The 23,309-nt window shown below is 35.4% G+C and overlaps 1 protein-coding gene across 1 annotated transcript in view; it reads right to left on the reverse strand.

Moving 5' to 3' along the window:
- PTPN20 (protein tyrosine phosphatase non-receptor type 20) overlaps positions 1-5,643 on the reverse strand; it is a 55,031-nt gene extending 49,388 nt beyond the window's left edge. The window contains exons 1-2 of the mRNA XM_033129983.1: positions 5,625-5,643; positions 5,423-5,517 (exon numbers count right to left, since the gene is read on the reverse strand). Coding sequence (XP_032985874.1) covers positions 5,423-5,517; positions 5,625-5,643 — 114 coding nt within the window. The remainder of the gene's footprint in view (positions 1-5,422; positions 5,518-5,624) is intronic.
- Positions 5,644-23,309: the final 17,666 nt, after the last annotated feature.

A 23,309-nucleotide genomic window follows, 5' to 3' on the forward strand; every position in this document is an offset into this window, starting at 1 on the left:
ACAGTGCCGTGTGAGCTGGTGCATTCTCATGATGCAAGGGCCATGAATTGTTGGAGAAAAGTTCAGGTCGTCTAACTTTTCACACAGCCTTTTCAGCACTTCTATATAATAAACTTGGTTAACTGTTTGTCCAGTTGGTACAAATTCATAATGAAGAATCCCTTTGATATCAAAAAAGTTGCAAAAAGTTCGCGAACTTAATTATCACACCTTGTATATTCTCATGGAGAGAGAAAATACACAAGCAAGCATATAAAAATTACAGCAGGCAATAGATGTTAATTCAGTAACAGTATAGTGATACATAACAGCCATGGACCTGAAAAATAAAGGGAAGGATGAGCAAAGAGACAGGGAAGCATCCTGAGTGAAAGCAGCAGGTCCGAAGCGCAGGCCACCCTCTGGGTCCGGCCTCTGCCTCCCCCACCCTCACCTCAGCCTCTCGACTTCTCATGCAGCATCTCAGCCACAGCCTGTGTGCTGTCGTTTCAGCTTTTTGGAAGTGTCTTTTGATTACTTTGATTTTGTAAAACTTATTAATCTTTTCCCCTCTTGATAGTATGTATGCATTTTGCTTAATTCCATGAAATTTCTCAGTACCTCTTACAGGCACATATAAAGCCATCATTCCAGAACATGGACCCAAACACAATCAGTTTTACAAACAAACAAGTTAATGGAAAGATATAAACAACTACCCAGCACTCCTCTCAAGCATATTCATTTTGCTGAACAAGTTAAAACATATAACTTACTAAGTTTTTAGCATAACATGAATAAGTATTGCCTGAAACAGAAAGTTAAACTTATGTTTTAGCAATCACTTTACCATTTTAGAATATTTTAAATTCTAGTAGATTAGCTAATTGCCATTTTGAATACATAAAACACACATTTTAGGGGTCAGCCCAGTGGCTCAGGCGGTTAGAGTTCCATGCTCCTAACTCCGAAGGCTGCCGGTTCGATTCCCACATGGGCCAGTGGGCTCTCAACCACAAGGTTGCCGGTTCAATTCCTCAAGTCCCACAAGTGATGGTGGGCAGCGCCCCCTGCAACTAAGATTGAACACGGCACCTTGAGCTGAGCTGCCGCTGAGCTCTCGGATGGCTCAGTTGGTTGGAGCGTGTCCTCTCAACCACAAGGTTGCCAGTTCGATTCCGACTCCCACAAGGGGTGGTGGGCTGCGCCCCTGCAACTAGCAACGGCAACTGGACCTGGAACTGAGCCCTCCACAACTAAGACTGAAAGGACAAGAACGTGAAGCTGAACGGCACCCTCCACAACTAAGATCGAAGGGACAACAACTTGACTTGGAAAAAAGTCCTGGAAGTACACACTGTTCCCCAATAAAGTCCTGTTCCCCTTCCCCAACAAAATCTTAAAAAAACACACACACATACACACACACACACACATTTTAAAAATCCTCTCATATGCAAGTAAGAAAAACATCAACTCTCATATATTTTTCTAAAATATTTTCAGCTTTCCTTTTAATATTTAGGGATTTAATTCACCTAGAGCCCATTTCAGTGTAAAGTATACCGTATGCACTCTGCTCCACCACCAACAATGACCTTGCATTCAACTGGACATTCACAAGATACACAGGCCACACCTGGCATCAGGTAAGCTTTGCAAAAGGATACAGAAGAGGAGCCCCAACGGGTCAGCAGGACACTCTTAGGCTTGCCCTCATCAGTCCTCAGCTTTCTAGTGTCAACTCAGGTGAAGGCAGAGAGACCCCAAGGGTGGGTATCTAAGTTATCCTGGCTCAGACACCTCAAGCTGCACAGGAACTAGTATCTCTCACAACAACTCAAGAACCTGACCTCTAGGGATCACAGGGAGGGGCTTCCCACATTCACCCTGTTTGTACTTTCAACAAGACAGTTATTGTCCTAGTCATAATCCTTCCAGACCAGGAATCGTTTTTTCCATAACCAATGCTGCCAGGTAACACAGCTGATAGTCCACCCTTTATCAGGATTCCAGAGAAACAGTATGCTAGAAGGCTAACACACAATCATTTTCTTATTGTGGAGAAGAAAAGGTTCTGCCGACCTGTACTCACAGGCAGTAATGCAGTTTTACTTCTCCTCTTGGAATAACCAGTTCTACCAGCACCATTAATTGAACAGACCATTCTATCTGCAATGCCACCTAGCACATAAAAAGTTCCCATACGTATATGCCTGGGGTGGTCTTCTGTCATTTCTAGCCACTTTCATTGGTCTTATTTGCCACCTTATTTGCCACCTATGTAATTTGCCACTATTACATTTCCTTAATTCCTACAGCTTTATAATAAGTGTTGATAACCAGCAGTACCAGTCACCGCTCCACCACATACACACTTTTCCTTCCTTACCTAATACTGTCTTGTCTGTTCTTGGTCTTCTGTTTTCCTAAGTTTTTGAATAAGCTGATCGAATCAATATCTCTCTCTCTCCCTCTCACACACACACACACTCACACACACACACACATACAGAAAGAGCTTTGAAATTTACATTAAATTAAGTTTAATTAATTTTGTCATTTAAATTAGAAAACTATTATCTTTGTTATATTAAGTCTTATTATCCATTAATATGATATAGCTCTCCATCAAAACATTTTATAATATTCTCAATAAAGGCAATTCACACCTTTTCTTAGATTTATTCCTATGTACTTTACATCTGGTATCATTGTAAATGTAACAATATAGAGCATACCATTATATTTCTAACCACTGCACAATGAGAAAACCACAAGTTTTCATATATAGTAATTTTGTGTTTATTCCAAATACTTTATATTTCTTTTGTGATTTCTTCTTTGACCCATGAGTTTAGAATTACATGTCTTTAAATTCCAAATGTATTTTTCATTTTTTTGTAGTTGACTTCTGATCTTCTTTATATCAGAGACCACAGTCGGTACTATAAGATTATTTGATATTTGTTGAAATATATTTTGGTTTGGTACCTGGTAAACTTTTATAAACGGTCCATGTATACTTGAAAAGAATGTGTGTCTTCTAAATTTTGGATGCAAGTTCTACCTATGTTCATTATATCTAGCTTGATAATTCAATTTTTTTGAAATTTCTATACTCTTAACTAATTGTCTAATCTATTCATAAGAGATATTTTTAAATGGTTTACCATTATAGTGAATTTATCAAGCCCTCCTTGTAATTCTGTCAAATATTAATTTATATATTCTGCAGCTGTCATTAGGTACTTAAGAATTAAAAATTTCACATCTTCCTTGTGAACTACCTCTTTCTGTATTATATAGTGACCATTTAACACCTAATGCTTTTTTGCTTTTAAGTCTCTTTTGTCTGATATTACTATAACTGCACCAGCTCTCTTTTGTTAGTGTTGCTTTGTGTACTTTAATTATTTTACTTTAAAATACTAAGGAAAAGTGTTTCTCAAGGATTCCTTCTCATTAAACTACTAATGACTAATAAATAAAATCGAATGAGTTCTAGAGTTAACCTAGTCCTGAAAACTAGTTTATCAATACTAATTGGTAAAACAAATCTCTAAAAATGAATTTCAGGATAATTCAAATAGGAATGTGGAGCTTGTGAACGCAATGGGGTGGAGGAAGTGAGGTGGTGCTGTCACCAACACTGTCCCTCCCACCTCCAGCAAGACAGGTTTAAAAAGCCATCTGAGCACAACTCATGTATTAAGAAAAAGTAACATCACCTCAGTGAGAAGTCCTAGCATAATTTAAACCTGAGACATATTTCAAGTCATGCTTCAAAATCAACTTGATTACATTTATCAAAGAAGCAAACTGTTCTGGATGACTGCAATCCCAACCATAGGCTCACTTAGGACTCTAACATGTCTCTGATGAAATGAGATGTGATTAGGCGAACAATGCCAAGAAGGCACAAGGAGAAACACACTAAATTATCAAGATGCCAGGTCTTCTCAGAGATTACACACCGAATCAAATTAATGTCAAATTAAAGAAAAAGGTGGATAAATTTCTCTGAGAAGCTTAAGTTAGCTTTTCTGCACTGCATATGTCAAGGATTTTATGAGGACCACGTAATACTAGAAGATAGGAGACTGGTTTCTAGTCTTTTCTCTGTGACTAAAGAGCTGTACGATCATAGAAAAATCATTTTCAGCTCTCTCTAGGACTTAGTTTCATCACCTCTAAAATGGGTAAAATGAATAAAAATTTCTTGATCTATCTTTCAAATCTAACCATCTACAAGTCTATGAATCTAGACCTCCTAGGGACAGCATCATAACTGAAAGGGCATCAAGTGGCTACAATATCAAATTAATTGCTTCATGAAATGTAAGAAAAGCAAATGCTGATAAAATCAGCTGATTTTCCCAGCATACTCTAAAAACCATCCAGAAATGTGCTAAGGTACTCTTTTCTAAAAGGAAACTTTAAGCATACCAAAACTTATCCTAGATAGGTCAAATCATATAATATAGGGGGAAAAACATAAAATATACTCAGTTCTAGAAGGGAGTCAAGTATGGTTATATAAGAATCTACGTAGGACATTCTACGAAGTTGTTCACTTCCAGATTGTCTCTCCTTCAATCATTCTGATCAGAGCAAAGTATCAATAGTGGGGTTGAGAGCCCCGCAATATACTAAGAGTTAGAGGCTGCCATCCCGAGATGTGCCGGTGCCCTTGATGAAGCCACCTTACATGTCACAAAGGAATCTACCAAACTTCAAAGTTGTTTTCAAATCAGCAGCATGACTGTCTGGCCTGGGTGGGGTTGGCAGCCAAATTGGAAAGTGGAGGAAGCGGTGCTTGTTCTTGTACTGATTTTCATCTTTTTTACTGCTGGAAATTACAGCAAGTGAGTATGAGGACAGAAACATGATGCAAGTGCCAAAGCTCCAGTAGGTAAAGTAAGAGGGAAAAAAAAATGTAAGGCACCCACAAGATGAAAATGTATTTCCCTTTTTGTGCTCTAATCTTGGCAGTGTCTCCACAAGGAAGGTAATATATCAAGGTAAGAGTTTGTGCCCCAGAGTTTTCACAACCCTCTACTTTTCCGTAGTTTGGAGACACTGCACCATCTGTCTCTCTCAATTTACACTTCCATTATCAATACATCTAAAGGTGCTTCAAGTTTTATGTGAAATTTATTTTGTATCTCTATTAGTAGCATAAAATGAAATAGATGTCAAAACAAGTAAAATTTCTTAAATAGCATTGAAAGGGGTTTTCTTTTAGAGTTGCAGAAAGTTCCACTCTTTCAAATTCCTGTTTGGGTCATCTTCAACATCAGAGGGACAGAGAATGGAAAAAATCATTGTGGTAAGGAGAATAAAATAGACACCTATTCCTTAGAGAGCTTAGTTAGTGATTTAGGTACTACCCACAGTCATTGAGCAGAGATTCCTCTTTTTCTAGTTTTACCTCATGAGCCACTGATCTAGGTGTCTTTCCCTGACTTGATGAAGGCAAATTCTCCCAGGAATTCAGGTCCTTCGTGTTAGAATCATCTGCCTGCTGATCTTTTCCTGAACAAAGAGAAGGAAAGAATGGATCAAATGCAAAGGCTTACACAGAAGGAAAGGATGAGTCTGAATGAGAACAGCCAAGTTGTACAAAGAGCATTTTTACCTACTTTTCCCTTTTAGAGTCATCTCATCTTTAACTTCTATGTTAATCACTTTCCTCCCTGCTTTAAAAAAACAACAGCAAACCTGATCCTTCTTCTAGGATTATCCTCAGGAAATTGATTTTTGAGTAGTCTCTTTGTTCCTACTTCCACAATATTCAACAAATTACTCTTCAGGTAAATCCTAAATATATACAACCTACAGAAACAATGCATTGGGATCTATAGAACACAATTCTTCTGTGTTTCAGAGTCTACTTCTTAGACAAAGAATAGTGTTACATAATTCTCACTTTAACTGCTTGTATTATTACTAATAAATAAATTAGCAATATGTTAATGTATACAGAAAGTTGTTTTAGGCTTTATTGAAGAATGTAATATGAGTCATCCCTATGAAATTTATTGCTAGTTTTATTACAAGATTGTTGCTAATTACTCTGTTAATTCCACTGCACAGAATCTTTCAGATAGAAGCCAAGAGAGATTTTTTCTCTGATCTTAGAATTGAGCACTCAGAGTAGTACCATTTCCTATTATCACGGTAGCCTTAAATATTACAATTTAGAAATCTTGTGTCACGGCATCAACAATAAAAAATATAGTAAACAAATATGTTGAACACTAAAAAGTGCATTCTTGAATGTGTTAAAATCAAGTAGAAATTATAATCTATTATAAGATAAATTTTATAAGTATATATTAAGAAATATCAATGAGAAGACAACATACCAAAATTAATGTGAAGTAGCTAAAGCAGTATTTAAGGAGAAATGTATAGTTTAAGGCATATTAATAAAAAAGAGAAAAAACTGACAAAAATGAGTTTTGTATTCAATTATAAAGGCCAAGGAAAACTGAGAAAACCCCAAAAAAGAATAGAAAGGGAGATACCATAAAGAAAAACAACAAATAGAAAATAAACTAAAACAATAAAATAATCAACAAAGTCAAAGAAAAAGTCTTTGAAAAGACTTAAAAATACACAAATCTCATTCACTACTCAATTAATAACATTAAAAATAAAAAAGGGCACGGCCACAGATCCAGCCATCATCTTTAGAAGTAATAAGCAAATAATATTTAGAATAAGCAAATATGAGTATTACTTTTAGAAAAAGCAAATATGAGTATTACTTTTAGACAAATTTGATAAAGTGGAAATTTTTATAAAGAATTATAAATTATCAAAAGCTACTCAATAATATGTAGAAAGCCTGAAATAGTATAATAACCACTTAACAAGTTAAACTAATAATCAAAAATCTTACTCTAGGAGGAAAAAGGCATCTGGACCCAAATAGGGATTTGAAATTCTATCAAACTTTCAATAAACAAAAACCACATGACCCAGCAATCCGTCTATAGGGTAGCTACCTAAAAAATAATGAAAACATGTATTCACAAAGATATATGTGCCCCCATGTTCACTAGAGCATTATTCATGGTGGCCAAGACATGGAAAGAACGGAAGTGTCTTTTGATAGATGATTGGATAAACAAGATGGGTCTTTGTACATACATACAATGGAATATTACTTGGCCATAAGGAAAGATGAAAGACTGCCATTTGCCACAACATGGATGGATCTTGAGATTATCATGCTAAGCAAAATAAGTCAGACAGAAAAGCAAAGAAGAATGGAAATGGCGGTAAGAACAGAAATCAATAAAATAAGGAGAAAAATAATAAAATAGAACCGACACCTGGTTTACTGAAAAGATCAATAAAATTGGTAAATATCTTTACAGATGAATCAGGAAACAAAAGAGAGAAGAAACAAACAATCTCAGGAATGAAAGGGAAGACCTCACTATATTTTCTATAGAAATTTAAAGGACATTAAACAAATACTATAAATAACATTATGTTAGTAAATTTGACAACTTATGTGAAATGAATAATTTGAAAGACACAATCTACCATATCCCACCCAAGAAGAAATACATAATCTGAGTAGCCCTATAGTAAAGAAATTTAATTTATAGTTAAAAATCATCCCACAAAGAAAACACCAGCGTCACTGACAAATTTTACAAACCATTTAAGAAAAAATACGAATTCTTCACCAACTTTCCATGAAACTGGAGAGAAGGAAACTCTTCCCAGCTTATTTTATGAGGTAAACATTACTGTATTTGTCTTCTAGGGCAGTCATAACAGAACACCTCAGACTGGGGGGCTTAAACAACAGAAATGTATTTTCTCACAGTTCTTAAGGCTGGAAGTCTAAGATCAAGGTGCTGGCAGGGTAGGTTTCTCCTGAGGCCTCTCTCCTGGCCTGTAGATGGCTCCTGCTCATTGTGTCCTCACAGGGCCATTCTCTGTGCCTGCATGTCCCTGTGTCTTTTCCTTTCAAAAGGACAGCAGTCCTATTGGATTAGGGTGCCATCCTTATATTATTTAACCTTAATAACCTCTTTAAAGACCCTATCTCCACATACAGTCACGTTGGAGATTGGGGCTTCAATGTATGAATTTGGGGAGGACACACTTCAGTTCATAACAACTATCTTGATACCAATATCAAAGATACTAGAAGAAAACTACAGATCAACATCCTCCCATGAACAGAGATGCAAAAATCCTTAACAAAATTTGGCAAATCAAATCCAGAGATATATAAAAATGACAAGCACATCATGACCAAGTGAGGTTCATCCAAGAATGTAAAGTTGGGTAACATCTAAAGAGTAATCAGTGTTATTCACTACATGAATATACTTAAAATGAAAAATATGTCTTATAATCATCTCAATAGGTACAAAAAAAAGAATTTGACAAAATTCAATTCCAATTTATTAAAAACAAACCTCAGCAAACTATGAATTAAAGGGAACCCTCTCAATCTGACAAAAAATATCTACATGAAATCTATGACTAACAACATATTTAAGAGTGACAAAGTGAATTCTTTCTGCCTAAGATCTGCAACAAGTGAAAGCTATCTGCTCTTACCACATCTTTTCATCATATTACCGGCAGTAGTATTAGCCAGTTCTGTGAGACAAGAACAAGAAGGAAAAAAGATTGCTAAAGAAGTATAAAACTCTTAATAATATTTGTGTATGTTAGTGGGAACAATCTAAACTTGAAATATAAAAAATTAGTATTAAAAACCTGAAATACTTGGAAATAAACTTAAAACATGATTAAGACCTGTACACCAAAAACTACAAAGCATTGCTGAAAGAAATGAAAGGATACCTAAATAACTGGAGACCTATACATTGTCTTTGTATCAGAAAACTCAGTACTGTTAGGATGTCAAATCTCCCCACACTGGTCTATAGGTTCAACATAGCTTCAATCCAAATTACATCAGGGTTTTTTGGTAGAAATTAATAAGCTAATTCTAAAAATTATAAGGAATGCAAAGGGCCTAAAACAGCAACAACAATTTTGAAAAATAACAACACTGGGGGACTTACACTACCTGAGTTCTAGACTTATTACAGAGCTATAATAAGATATGACACTGAAATAAGAAGAGATGTATAAATCAATGGAACAGAATAAAAACGTCCAGATATAATTCTACACATATACATTCAATTGATTGTTGACAAAGATGCCTAGGTAATTTAATGGAGAAAGCACAGATGTTTCAAAAAGTAGTGCTGGAATAACTGGATATCCACATGAAATAAAAAGATCCTCAATCCTTATATTCACACCATTAAAAACAGTAAAAACAAATCAAATCACAGATCTAAATGTAACAGCTAAAACTATAAAGCTGTAGAAATAAACAGGAGAAAAATATTTATAGTTTGGAATTATGCAAATATGTCTCAGTACACAAAAGTATGAAGGATAAAAGAAAATCTGATAAACTGAATTTCCTCAAAATTTACTGTTTAATTCTAATAATTTCTCAGAAACTTTCTCTTGGATTTTAGACATAATAATTTCCTGTGGTCATACATCACACTTTAATTTTACCTCTTTGATCCCAGTTCTGTCATTGATATGGTGCATGATGTAAGTTAAGTTCCCTAATCTCTCTACACCTCAGTTTCATCATCTATAGAATAGAAATACTAAGAGTGCCTGCGTCGTAAGGATGTTACGATTAAAGAAGGGATTACAGGTGAGTCATTCAGCTCAGCGCTTGACACAGGGTCAGCATTTAATGTGTTGGTTGTTACTGTTAGTTTCCAGAATTCATTTTCTTCACTTATTATTTTTCAAGAAATATTTATTTCATTAAAACATGTGATTACTTTTCCGTGTACTACAAAGAAATACTCATTAGAAAGCACAAATTGGTAACTACAATATTGCCACGGGGATATGAAGACAGTTTGGGGAATATAATCAATAATGTTCTAAAGATTTCATAGGGTGTCAGATGGAAACATGTCTTATTGAGACCACTTCATGGACGGTGCAGATGCCTGACCACTGTGTTGTACACCTGAAGCTGAAGCTGAATAATATTGTCTGTCAACTATAATTTAATATATATATAGTCACAGGATATGGAGTACAGCATAGGGAATAGAGTCAATGGAATTGTAATAGATTTATACGATGTCAGAGGGGCAATAGATTGGGGGCGGGGAGTTATCACTTTGTGAGGGGTGAAATGTCTATTACATGTTTTATACATCTGAAATTAATTTTTAAAAAAAGGAGTAAAAAAGAAAGAAAGAAAGAAATACTCAAAGCCTGGAAACAATGATATTAGAGTAGCAACCAGATTTTGGTTTCTAAATACTATTTTTCAATAAAAGGAAACAAAGCTTTTTGGAGAAATGGCTGAATCTAGGAGCAGAGGGAAATGCAAGATAAGCCTGGAGGATCTTGTAATGCAGTGAAGTAATGAAGTGCTCAAAAAGCAAAAGGTGGGGCTGTCTCAAAGGGACACAGGAGTCAGCCTGAAAAGAACTCCCAAGGGCCAGGGCTAGAATTTGAACAATAAAGTAAACAACACAACAACTAGATTATAATACAAAGCATAAGAGTTCATTCTGATATAAACAAATGATTGAATAAGTAAATAAAGGTGAGGAAACAAGTCTTTAGAGATTAATCCCAAATAATGTATACATTAACTCCCTCTTCCACGAAGCAGAGCTTAATTCTTGCTCCCTTTCCCACATATGAGATTGGGCTATACTTAGTGACTCACTTGCAAAGAGTAAGGAAAAGGAAACAAAGTAAGTTTACAGCAGAGAAAACACCACCTTAACCAAATGATGAAGGTTAACATTATCACAGATGTCATGTGCCCCTTGATATTATGTGGTAAGAAGGGCACTTCTCTTCTGTGGCATTCTTCCCCAAAACCCATGACTCCAGTCTAATCACAAGAAACACATCAGAAAACCTAGATTAGGGACGATTCTATAGGGATATCTGGCTACTTCTCCACAGCCTGTCAAGGTCATGAAAGAGATTGAGCAAGATTGAGCAACTGTCACGGACCAGAAGAGACTGGGGAGACTAAGTGTAATGGAATATCCTGGACTGGATCCTGGTACAGACAGAGAACACTAACAGGAAACACATGGTGAAATTCTACTAAAATCTGGAATTTAGTTAGTACTACTATGCGAAGCTTAGTTTCTTAAAGGTCCATTTTGAAAGTGTGCCGTGGTAATAGAAGACGCTAACAATATGGGAAACCGGTGAGGGTACTATAGATGCTCTGTACTATCTTTATAACTTGTCTGTAAACCTAATACTGTTCTCAAATAAACATTTTTTAAACAAAAGTACAAAATTTCCTTCATACGTTTTCCTTGCCATCTTCTAAATTATAATTTGTGTAATTATTTGTCTTTGGCTTATTAGTTTGCTAGATTTTTCCCCCTATTCTTTCAGAGAACCAGCTATTGGCCAATTTCTCTGGTTTTGTCTTCATATTCATTTATGTGGTATTAATTCCTTCAGATTCTTCATTGATTTTCTAACATCTTGAGGTGAATAATTAGTTCATTTATTTTCTCTCTTATTTATTAGTAAAAGCATTTAAGGATACAGATTCACCTCTGAGTATAGTTTAAACTATATCACATACGTGGGATTCTTACTTTCATTATTTTCAAAATTGTCTGGTAGGGTACTTTACCTATCTATAATTGTTATATGGATGAATTTTATTTTTATTTATTTATTTTTATTTCCAAGTGGTCAGTTTTTGTCTCTTAAGTTTGAGGTTTTTCATTTGTTTTAAAACCCAAAACAAGTTCAGTTCATTACCTTTACTTCTTTTCTTTACCCACCTGACCAAACCTCAACATTGAATGAATTCATCAACCTAATTTCCCTGTACCTTGTACCCAAAGCAAAATGTCACAGGAGAGATTGAATTAATTAAAAAGTAATAATCACCAATTTAAAAAAAGTAACAATCACTTTGGCAGACACTAGTTATCCCAATATATCATTCTCTCTAGAGTTTAATTTTAGCTGTGCACACGGCCACCTAGAATAGAGAACATATTCTAAGGCTTCCTTGCACTTAAGAATGGCCATGTGACTAATCTCTCTCTGACTAATGGAACAGAGGTAGAAATACCCTGTATCAGCTTCCAGGAAAGTTCCTTAAAAGAACCTTTTATGTTCATTACCTCCTTTTGTCTTCTGCTTCCATCATGTTCCTTAAAATTATAAATGTCATGGCTATAGCCTCATTTGGACCATGAGGATGTGGACAACACCCTAAGCCTTGTTATGTGGAAAGCTGGAAGCAGTGTGAGTCCTAAAACTTCTTGGGGAAATAAGACAGATGTTATTAAGGGTACAAACTTCCAAAGAGTAGTAAATAAGCCATAGAGATCTCATGCACAGTATAATAAATATAGACAACAATATTGAACTATAATCATCAAACTTGATAAGAGACTAGAACTTAATTATTCCAACCACCAAAAACAAAGGATAATTATGTAATGTGATAGAGGTGCTAAATATCACTACAATGGTAATCATATTACAATGTATGAATATATCAAATTAGTGTGTTATACACCTTAAATTTATGCAACGTTATGTGTCAAATAAATTCAATAAGAAACAAAACAAAAAATAAAAAGCTTCTTAGAGCAGAGCCAACATTCTAGGCCTGGACTGCCTACCTCAGACTTTTATATGGGGGATAAATAAACTCACAGCTTTTTAAATCCATTGATGTTTTACTTTTTTGCTATTCACAACTATACCTAATCCTGACCAATACACATCAATTTCTAATGGGCTTTCAATATGGTCTAGTACATAGATTTGGGGGATTAAGTTATTCTCCTACTCCTCCCAAAGTTTATTTCAACTGTCTCCTATTCTCCTAAGCTTCTAACATTCTAACATTTCCTTATCTCCCCCTCACTCTCAGCAGATGACCAGCTTGCACTTCACAGAAAAAATAAAGCCAGTAGGTGGAATTCTCTGGTGTTCTTGGTACCTAACAGACCAACCAATCCACCACCTCTGAACACCTGTTTCTTTTCCTAGTGTGATGACACAGGAGCAGTTCCTTCCATTAAAGCTTTAGATCCCTATCCTTACCCTGCCCTTCCTTTTTCTCACCTACTCAATTTCTCCCTCTTAACATAGATCTCACTCAAGCTTTAGAAAATATTTCTTCATCCTCACAACTTCCTCCACATACCAGTCTATTACTCTCTCTCTTCACAGAAGAATTTATTGAAAGAGCTGTCTCAACCATTCGCTGTCTTCATGTCATCACCTCCCACTTACTTTTCATCCCACTCCAATCTTTCCATTCCAATCCACTCTAAATCCAACTTTTAAAAAAATGTCTTATTTTGTTTATATATGTCTCAGAATCATATCAGGTTGTTGACAATCCTCTTCCTATTAAAACAGTCTCATCTTGCTTTTCTTGGGACACCACACTGGTTTTTCTCCTATTATCCCATAGCTCATTTTCTATCACCTTTGCCAGATCTTCTTCTCTACCTAGATATTAAATGTTGCAATTCTAAGAACTATTCTCTCCTCAACATGTACAATATCTCCCTGGGTGATCTCATCCATACCCATGTCTTCAACTATATTTATACACAAATAAATCACAAATGTTTATCTCTGGCACAGATATGTCAACTATTTCCTGCAGAGAAAAGTTCTTACTACATAGTTCCACTTGGATGTCTCACAATCATCACAACTTTATTATACAAATGTGAATTCATAATTTCCTTGATATCCCCAAACAATAATCAACACCAACACCAACTGAACTTTTCCACTGTTCTTTCCTTAATGAAAGGTACTGACACTAATATGCAGTTACACAATTTGAGAACTCACCTATTATCATTTACATATATCTCTCATTTTTCCTAATGTTTGGTTCATCAGCAACCTTGTTGTTTTGACTCTTTGAATCATTTTCATTTTCTAATGCCACTACCACTGTGCACACTACCACTTTTTGTATTGATTACTGCCTCAGTCTCTTAACAAGCCTATCTATCTCCACTCTTAACTATCAATCCAATATATTCTGAACACTAAAGCCAGAGAAATAACAGATAATAGAAAAATACAGATAGGAGTTCCAGATACTGGCATTAACAAATAGATTTTAAAAGTTCTATGGTTAAGGCATAAAAAGCAAATTGAAATTTTTAGAATTCAGACTTCTATAGTTGAAAAGGAACCCAATAGAAAGAATAATACTAAAAAAAAAATAGTTGAAACTAAGACATTAATGGTGAGTTTAACAGCAGATTGAATATAGCTAGACAAAAAAAAATTAGGAAAAAAAGAAGAAACATGGAGTGATAAAAAAATGTGAAAAACAGAAGAGGGGAAGAAACAGGGGATTCAGAAAGAAGGCCTAATAAAGGTAAAACTGCAATCTAAAGAGGAGATGAGAAAGACAAGACAGAAATAACACGTGATTAGATAAAGACTAAGATTTTTCCCCAGTAAAAGAAGACAAATGACCTTTAAAGAGGCAATAAGATTGAAGCTGACTTTTCATTAACAATAATGAAGCCAGTAGACACTGTTGAAATAACTGCCAAACTAGAAGTCTATGCCCACAGAAAATATCCTACAAGTACCAAGTGTGTGTGTGTGTGTGTGTGTGTGTGTGTGTATCTCAAAACTGAGACTTCATAAGCAGCAGGCCTGCACTAAAGGAAATAGTGAAGGGTACTTTCAAGCAGAATGAAGAAAAACAAATCTCACGTGAAAGGTCAAAGATGTCAAAAGACATATAGAAAAACAAAACTGGTAAATATGGAGGTAAAGCTAATTAAATATTGACCATTTAAAACAATGATAATAACAACATATACATGGAATTAAAACAGTCTATATATATGGCATGAAAATTGGAGGAATTTGGTGAAGAAAATGGAGTTAAAAGGTTCTAAGGTTTGCATTGCCTGGGAGGAAGGTAAAAGAGGAGACATCACTACAGATCGTATGGACATTAAATGGATGATAAGGAAATATTATTAAAAACTTTATGTTAACAAAAGTAACAGTTTAAGGAAATAAATTTCTTCAAAGACACATTTTTTTGTTTTGGACATAGGCGTTTTAATAGAATATAGTCCTTCTGTGCCATTGTTTTTTTGTTTTTTTAATAAAATGCTCCTTATTTTAATTTTATCTGTGGTCTCCTTGCAGTTAAATTCAGGTTATTCATTCTCAACTGGAATACTGCATAGGTGATGTTCCTTTCTTGGTGTTTCACATCTGAAAGCTAACACTGTCCATCTCTCCTTCTTGGTGATGTTAATTCTTACCACTTATTAATGAATGGTGTAGTCCAATTTTTCTCCTATATAATTACTCTTTTATTTTATGCTCTCTTGCAATTAATAAGCAGTCTGTTGGGAGACACTTTGCTACCATACACACATCCTGCTCATCATCAAAATTTCCACCTAGGAATTACACCAATTCTACACAAATTATTTCAGAAAATAAAGGAAGAGAAAATACTTCTCAAAATATTTTCTTACACCAGAATTACCCTATTAAAAACAAATGAAAATATTAAAGAAAATAATATTAATATCCATCATGAACATATAAAAAATTAGTCTTTCCATACTTCATGCCGGTTCACTTGTATATCCATACTCACAACTCAATTCCAAAAGGATCATAGATCTAAACTTGAAAAGTTAAATTATAAAACTTTTAGAAGAAACATAAGAGAATATCTTCATGACCTTGGAAGAAGCATTTCTTAAATAAACACTAGCCATAAAAGAAAATATTGAAAAACTGGACTCCCTTAAAATCAAGAATTTTTATTCATGAAAAGATACCATTCAGAAAGTAAAAAGGGAAACTGCAGAGTAGGAAACGATATTTGTAATTCCTATATCCTATAATGGACTTATATGGAGGATATATATAGAACTTCTACAATGAAAATCAGACTACTCAACAGAAAAATAGGAAAATTATTTGAAAAGATAAAAAAAAAAAACAGATAAAAGAACAGATGAGGGAGGACAGCCAACTAGCCAATATTCATATGAAAAAGTGCTCAACTTCACTAGTTAACAGGGAAATAGAAATTAAAGCCACAATGTAATACCATTGCACAGCCACTAGATTGACTAAAATGAAAAATATAAACAATACAAAGTTTTTATGAGGATGGGGAGCAACTGAAAACTTCAAACACTGTTAGTGGGTTAACCACTTTGGTAAATTAATATACAACATCTACTAAAGCTTAAGAGATGCATCTTTATGACCCAGCAATTTCACTCTTATGTTGATCCCCACATAAATAAGGACATAAATTCACCAAAAGACATTTAAAGGAATGTTCACAGCAGTACCATTGTAATAGCCAAAGACTAGTAACATTCTGTGTCCATCTAAAATAGAATGGATAAATAAACTGGAGTATAATCATTGAATAGAATATTACTCAGCAATAACAATGAATAAATCACAGCTATATACAGCAACATGCTTGAATCTTACAAGCATAATATTAAATAAAAGAAGTTAGACTCAAAAGAGTACATAAAATATGATCCCATGTATATAAAGGCCAAAAGAATGCAAAAATTAAACTATGGTACTACAAGTAAGGATAGTAGTAGTCCTTTGAAAAATGGAAATGATTGAAGGGGACACAGAGGTACACTTGGATGCTGGTAATGTCTTGCTTCTCGATCTGGGTGCTGGTTTCACAAGGTACAGTCACTTTGTGAAAATTCATTGAGTTTGTACATTTACGAGCACTTTATTACATGTATGTAAAATAAACCACATTGGACCATATTTTATTGTGCTTCAATAAAAACACAAAAGACAAGCTAGAGCCTAGGAGAAGATCTTTGACTTATGTATTTAAGATAAGATTTTTAGCTATAATACCTACAAATTTTTTTAAAAAGCAAACAACCGAATAGAAAAAAAGCAGAAGAAATGAACAGAAAATTCAGATGAAATGGAAATGGCCAATAAACAAAAAAGATGACAAGCTTGTTAACATTCAGGACAATGTACATTAAAACACTGTGATAACACTTTAACTCATCAGTTGGGAAAAACTATTAAAATGGATAAAATTCGCTGTTGATGAGGGTTTACGGAAATAGGTTAAAGGAAGTGTAAACTAATATAGTATCAGTCCCCTTTAAATGTGCATAAACTTTAACCAAACATTCTTCTTCTTGATATGGCTCATACAGAAATACTCAAATGTAAAAAACTGAGCAAAGAACAAAAATATTTATTGCAGTATTGTTTGGGACAATAAAAATCAAAATGTCCTTCAATTATGTAACAGTTAATAAATTAGGGCACATCCATAAAACGGAATTCTAAGCAGCCTCCCCTAAATTCTCCTCTTGTTCAAAGTAATTAATCTCTACCTGTATTCACCAGTGAATCCTGTCCTGGATTTTCAGATTATCCTAAATTCCCCTAATTTGTATCCTACTGCCCTTTGAAAGGCTTTCAAACTTGATTAAGCTCTACTGAGAATAGTTTGTGAGGTACAGCATAATTAGTTACAAATAAAATTAAAGAACTAAAGTTGTGGGTCATATATTTGTAAAGTATATCAGAAGTAGTTATTTAATAATATCATTTTGTTAAAATGTCTATCTGACAGAAAAAGTTACTGTTTCCATGACCTGTAGAACATTAATCAGTTTTATTTCTAATTCAGCAAACGTATTTCAAGATGCCCTTCCTAATGGATGACGCAGACTGTTCCTCAAAATGCTTTCAGCCAGCTTTACCCTCTTACTATTCTGATTATTTAATGAGTTAAATAAATTATTTGAGACAGGTTCTATATTTGTGTGAGCTTTTCTCTAATATAATGTAGCTAAATGAATGGACACTTAAATGCAGAATAATTTTTCAGGCATATATGATTTTAACTTTTAGAAAAAAAGGATTGTGTCTACATGTCTACACTGCTTTTGAGAATTTTGTCAAACCTTAAGCTTTCAAAATTTGATATGAGTAAATGAAGAATCCTCAAGTTTACTAGACCTTGTACTTTTTAAGTAATCTACCTTCTTTTAAAGGAATAGTGGGCTCTGTTAAAAATACTTTTTTAACTAAAACAAAAACCTGCTAGACTTATTGACCTTTTTTTTTTTGCCCTATGCCAGACAGCTTCCTCTCTAATATTTTAAAGATTAAATGGTATTTATTGTCATAATGCCATCTTGTCATATAGATTTTACATTAGTCCAGCAGTCCCTCAAGAGATTCCCTTATATAATTCAAAGTTGTACAGGTTTGTATTTTCATCAATGAATAGCACAGACCATTAACAAATTAAGCCCGAGTCTCAATCTGTACTCCTTGATCCCACTTCTGCAGAATGGGTCCTTCCGTGACAGCTCTTGGCACATCTGCACACTGGTGTAAACTCTACTGTAAGGCTCTCTTCTCCAGGGTAGACATCCCTAGTTCACTGTTCCACTCCCTTAGCTCCTTACTTGATCAACATTGAAAATAAATGTGATGACACTTACTTCATATCCGAGAAACCCTTTATTCTAGCTTCCAGTGGAAAAAATTCATAAACTGATAAGCCAGTGCTAGTCTGATTCTAGAGCATATTCCTTTATATGTGATCTGTTCTATTCTCCCTCACTGGAAACTTTTAGGACCTTTTCCCTGTGTTTCGATATTTCACAATAATGTGCCTTGGTGTGGTGTCTTTTTCCTTTCATTTCGCTGGGTACTTGAACTTACTTTCAATCTAGACACTCATGTCCTTCAGTCTGGAAATTTTTAATAATTAGCTCCTCAATCTTCATTTTTCCCCTAAATTCCTACTAGTTGAATCCAACCTGTCTTGTATTCGTTCTCTAATCTTTTTTCTATTTTCTATTTTTTTATCTTTTTATTCTATTTTCTGAACGATATCTCCAACTTTACCTTCAACTCTGAATTCTTTTATTTCTGCTAATACTTGCTACACTTTGCTAAGAGCTCTTTTTTTGTTTATTGAATGGTTCTTGTTTTAAACATCCTGTCCATGTTTCTTGATGGGGTACATCTCTTAGGTTTCTAATGTTAATTACAACATTTATTTATTCGTTTGATTTTTACCTGCATTGCCTCTGAATTTGTTTGTTTGTTTTTTCCGATTTATTTGGTTCACTCACAGGCTTTCCTTAGATATCTGGTGACTTTTGGCCATATATTCATGCATAACACTGAGATATTAAGAAGTTGAATAGGAGCTGTGTGTATGGGGCTCGTTGGCTAGTATTCATCCTTACTATATGCTAATTGAGACACACACATGCATTGTTCTTTAATTGGGAACTTCAAAAGTCCAAGATCTTCTCTCTTGGGCAAGCCAACTCCCAGGGAGAATTCCTGTCTGGGAGTATAAATCTGGCTGCTAGCATTCTAAGAGCTGAGTGGAGGAAAAAGGACTGTTGAGGGGAAGGAGGGAGGAGGAGTCTTAACATTGTGTTAAGTGAGACTTTCAACTACTTCCCCCTTTTTCAGTCCAGCATCCCACTCCCACTCTCCGCTCAGCCAGCCTCCAACCCAAAAGAATTCGGCTACCTTCTCCTCTCCAGAGAGCAAGCCTACCCCCTTCTGTTAAGGTAAAGGAAGAATAATCTTGCTGCACAGGCTGACAGAAGGGATCTAAGAGTCTAAAAAATTCTAATAAAGACTTTAAAACAAATATTCTATTTTTAGCTCCACTTCCCCTTAATTACTAAATATTTCATAGTTCAGTAAAATGGGAAAATCTGATAGTTTCTTATTGGCTGCTTCACCTCCCCTTCCCTTTCTGGCAACTGGGGTTCTTCTCCTCTCCTCTGCTGACATCACTGCCCATCTGCTTTCCATATTCCAAAATGGTAAGCCTTGTTCATCTGCTGTTGTCTCCTCTTCTCAGATGTTGTGGGTTTACACCTTTTCATCCCTTCACTACTCTTCAGTAGGATTTCTAAAGGGAACATACCCTAAAGCATGTGCTCAGCCCGCCACGTCTTAGTTCAAGAATCTCTCAGGTCCTTGTCTTCTCAATATACTTTAAGCACAGTTTACCCTGGTCATGCCCTTCAACAGCTCAAGTTTTAACATAACTTTAACATAAAGTTTTTATAACATAAACAAATCTTTAATTTTTATTCCTACTATTTTTCACCTTGTTTAATTCTCTTTCCAGATCTGCTAAGATTACTATCCTATAGCAATTTCCCCATATGGTTATCATAGGGTTACTGTTTTTATTACTATTTACCTGCATACAGACTCCCAGAGTACATTGCAGTCTCCTTGAAGAGACTACGCTTTATCTACATCTCTATTTCCAACCCAGAATACAGTGCCCAGGTCAGAACATTCACTAGATAAATGTCTACGGAATAATGAATTTTGTTATCAATTGTCATTGTGTGGTCCATTTTATTATACATTTCTCTAGCAACAGAGTACTTTTTCCAAGTTTGGACAAATGAAAGTGCTGGGCAAAGGGGAATGGTTTTTTGTCATAGTGGCAGTGTGTGCCCCTCTATCATGAATTCTAGAGTGGTAGATTAGAATGAATAATTATTTTTTTCAAAATAGTTATAATCACTTGACTAGAAGAAGGGTCCAAAACAGAATCAAAGAAGGAATGTAATAGGTCAAAGCTGGAAAAGAGGCACTAAGCATCAGTTTGAGGAATGAAACATGAAGTGGAAAAAAACTAGAAGGTCAGGAGTAAGGCATACAAGGCCATAAATTAATGAAGTTCATGAAAAATTAAATGACATTAGAGACCCATTTTATGTGTCCTCTTGTGCGACTTAGGGGAAGATATGAAAGTTTAAAAGCACCTGGCTGGGGAGAACACCTGATTCTCCCATTCTACTCATCCCTGGATTCCCTCGCCTTGGGATAAGCAAAGATGTCCCTTTCTCACCCATCCTGAGATCCAGTCCATAAGAAAGTCTATTTGAGCTCCTCTGGTATCCAGCCCTTCTCCTTGGCTCAGGCACTGGAGCAGGCCATTTGTAGAGGCTGTTTATGGAACATAACCTGAAAATCCTGGCTACATGGCAATGCCCCATGGACTGGGTATTGTGACAAGAGGATGGTAAGGAACAGTGAAACACAAAGAAAATGTGAATGGATGAAGTAATGGTAGTAGAAAGGTGGCAACCTTTATAACTTCAGTGACTCAGGAAGAACCAGAATTCAGCCTTCAAGTTTCTTGAAGTGTCAGGTGATAGAGATTTCATGGGAGGTGAGTGAGTCTAGGTTGCCTATTGGATGCTTTCTACTAGTGAGCATGGTATATCAGTTGAGGCCTAGGAGCAGCCCCTTGTATAATATCCTATTGAGACTCCTTGACCAATGGCCAGAGTCAGGATGGCTCTAGATAAAGTATAGAACTAGGAGTGAAGGACATAATTACTATGAAAGATGTGTGGACTGATTTAACTACCTGTTGTACATTAAGACAGCATTTGGGCACTATGCCACATGACATTTTACCCACACATGGCACAGTACCAAAAGTACTTCCCAGTGACTCCTTTCAATATCCCACCTGACTTATTAAGAGGTGGGCATGAACTTAAAGGGCCTGAAGAAGTACAAATACAAATGTGGCCCTATCTCAGACACATGCATGGGAAGGTCAAAAAGAAATATATCTTAAGAAAAAGTGGGGGTGCCTGGGTGAGAAAGGTGAGGGATTAAGAAGTACAAATTGGTAGTTACAAAATAATCATGGGGATGTCAAGTAAAGCATAAGGAAGATAGTTAATAATGTGGTAATGACTATGTATAGTGCCAGGTGGGTACTAGACTAGTCAGGGGGTCACTTCCTAAATTATAGAAATGTCTAACCACTATGCTCTACACCTGAAACTAATACAAAATAATACTGAATGTCAACTGTAATTGAAAAAGGAAAAGTGGGTTGATGGGAGGAACTAAAGATGACCCAGCACAAAGAACCAGAAAGTAGTAGTCTGTCTGGGCAAGGACACTTACTGCAATGAGAATTGGGTTCTCTCCCAGGATACTCAGGAAGTGACAGAGTAGCATAAACCCTGGGCTCCCTAGCTCAGGTCCTAGATGGCTCTGTATAATTCAGAACATTGACTTGATGCAATAAGATCACCAGAAAATTCAAGTCATCATGATTAAGTTTTATAAGAGACTGAAACATGAAGAAGGCCGAGAATCTTCACACAGACTTTACCACTAGGACATTTACGTAAGTGACTAGTGAACTAGTTCAACTTAGAAAATGAATCTCCTGTGTATTCTACCATTTTCAGAACAATAAGAGGATAATTTCTGATTTTAGCCAGCATCGTTCAAGCATCTCCAAGCATCTCCAAGGGAGGCTTTAGGGCCACAAGTTACTCCAAGCACATAATTCTCTGGGCTTGGATGGTTCGGGTGACCCTAATCTTGGTGTGGCCAGGAAGGAGAGTGCCTACCCACCAGGATGAAGAAAACTTCCTCTTGATCCAGGGTTGCTCTGCACTACTCTAGTTACAGGTTTGTTTAACCTCTCGTGCTGAGTGAAACTCAGTCAGTTCTTAAAGATCACTTCATTTTTCACTAAGGGCTCAAAAGCATCTGGTTTGGTAATAGAAATTGGTCATAAGTCAAAATTGCTAATCTGTCATTTATTAAAGGACAATATATTGTAGAAACTACAGAGTAGTAGTACCTCTTCTGCTCTCTGCTTTTTTCCACCACTAAGAGCAGCTCTGAGAAAATGTTCAACTCAACAAGCATTTATTACACATCTACAATATGCAAAGTACTCAGCTTGCTTAAGCAAAGAGGAAAAAGACAACCTTTATCCTCAAGGAGTTTGCACTTTGATAGGGAAATATAAAAATAACAATAATATGAAGCAATAAACAAACACTCTAATATAGATGTAAATAAAGCCTGATGGGAGTCCAGAAATGAGAATACAACTCCAGCTGGAATTCCATGAAAACTATGACTGCTTTTAATAAGTGATTTTGGGACTGTATCTATAGCTAAAGATTTTTACTTCAAAGTAATTTGGTTTTCTCTCTCACTTTTTCTTTCTGTCTCTGTCTCCATCTCTCTTATTTTGGACTTTAAATTAATCTACTTAACTTTTCAATTTTACAAACCATTCTCTTTTCTTCAGAAAAGAGACCATTCACTAGGTGGCAATAAAGAACAAAACTATAAATTACCATAACATAACGTACTACTTTTTGAACATAGATAAATATATTTAGAAT

This window comes from Rhinolophus ferrumequinum, chromosome 16 (genome assembly GCF_004115265.2).
Source record: "Rhinolophus ferrumequinum isolate MPI-CBG mRhiFer1 chromosome 16, mRhiFer1_v1.p, whole genome shotgun sequence".
NCBI lineage: Eukaryota > Metazoa > Chordata > Mammalia > Chiroptera > Rhinolophidae > Rhinolophus > Rhinolophus ferrumequinum.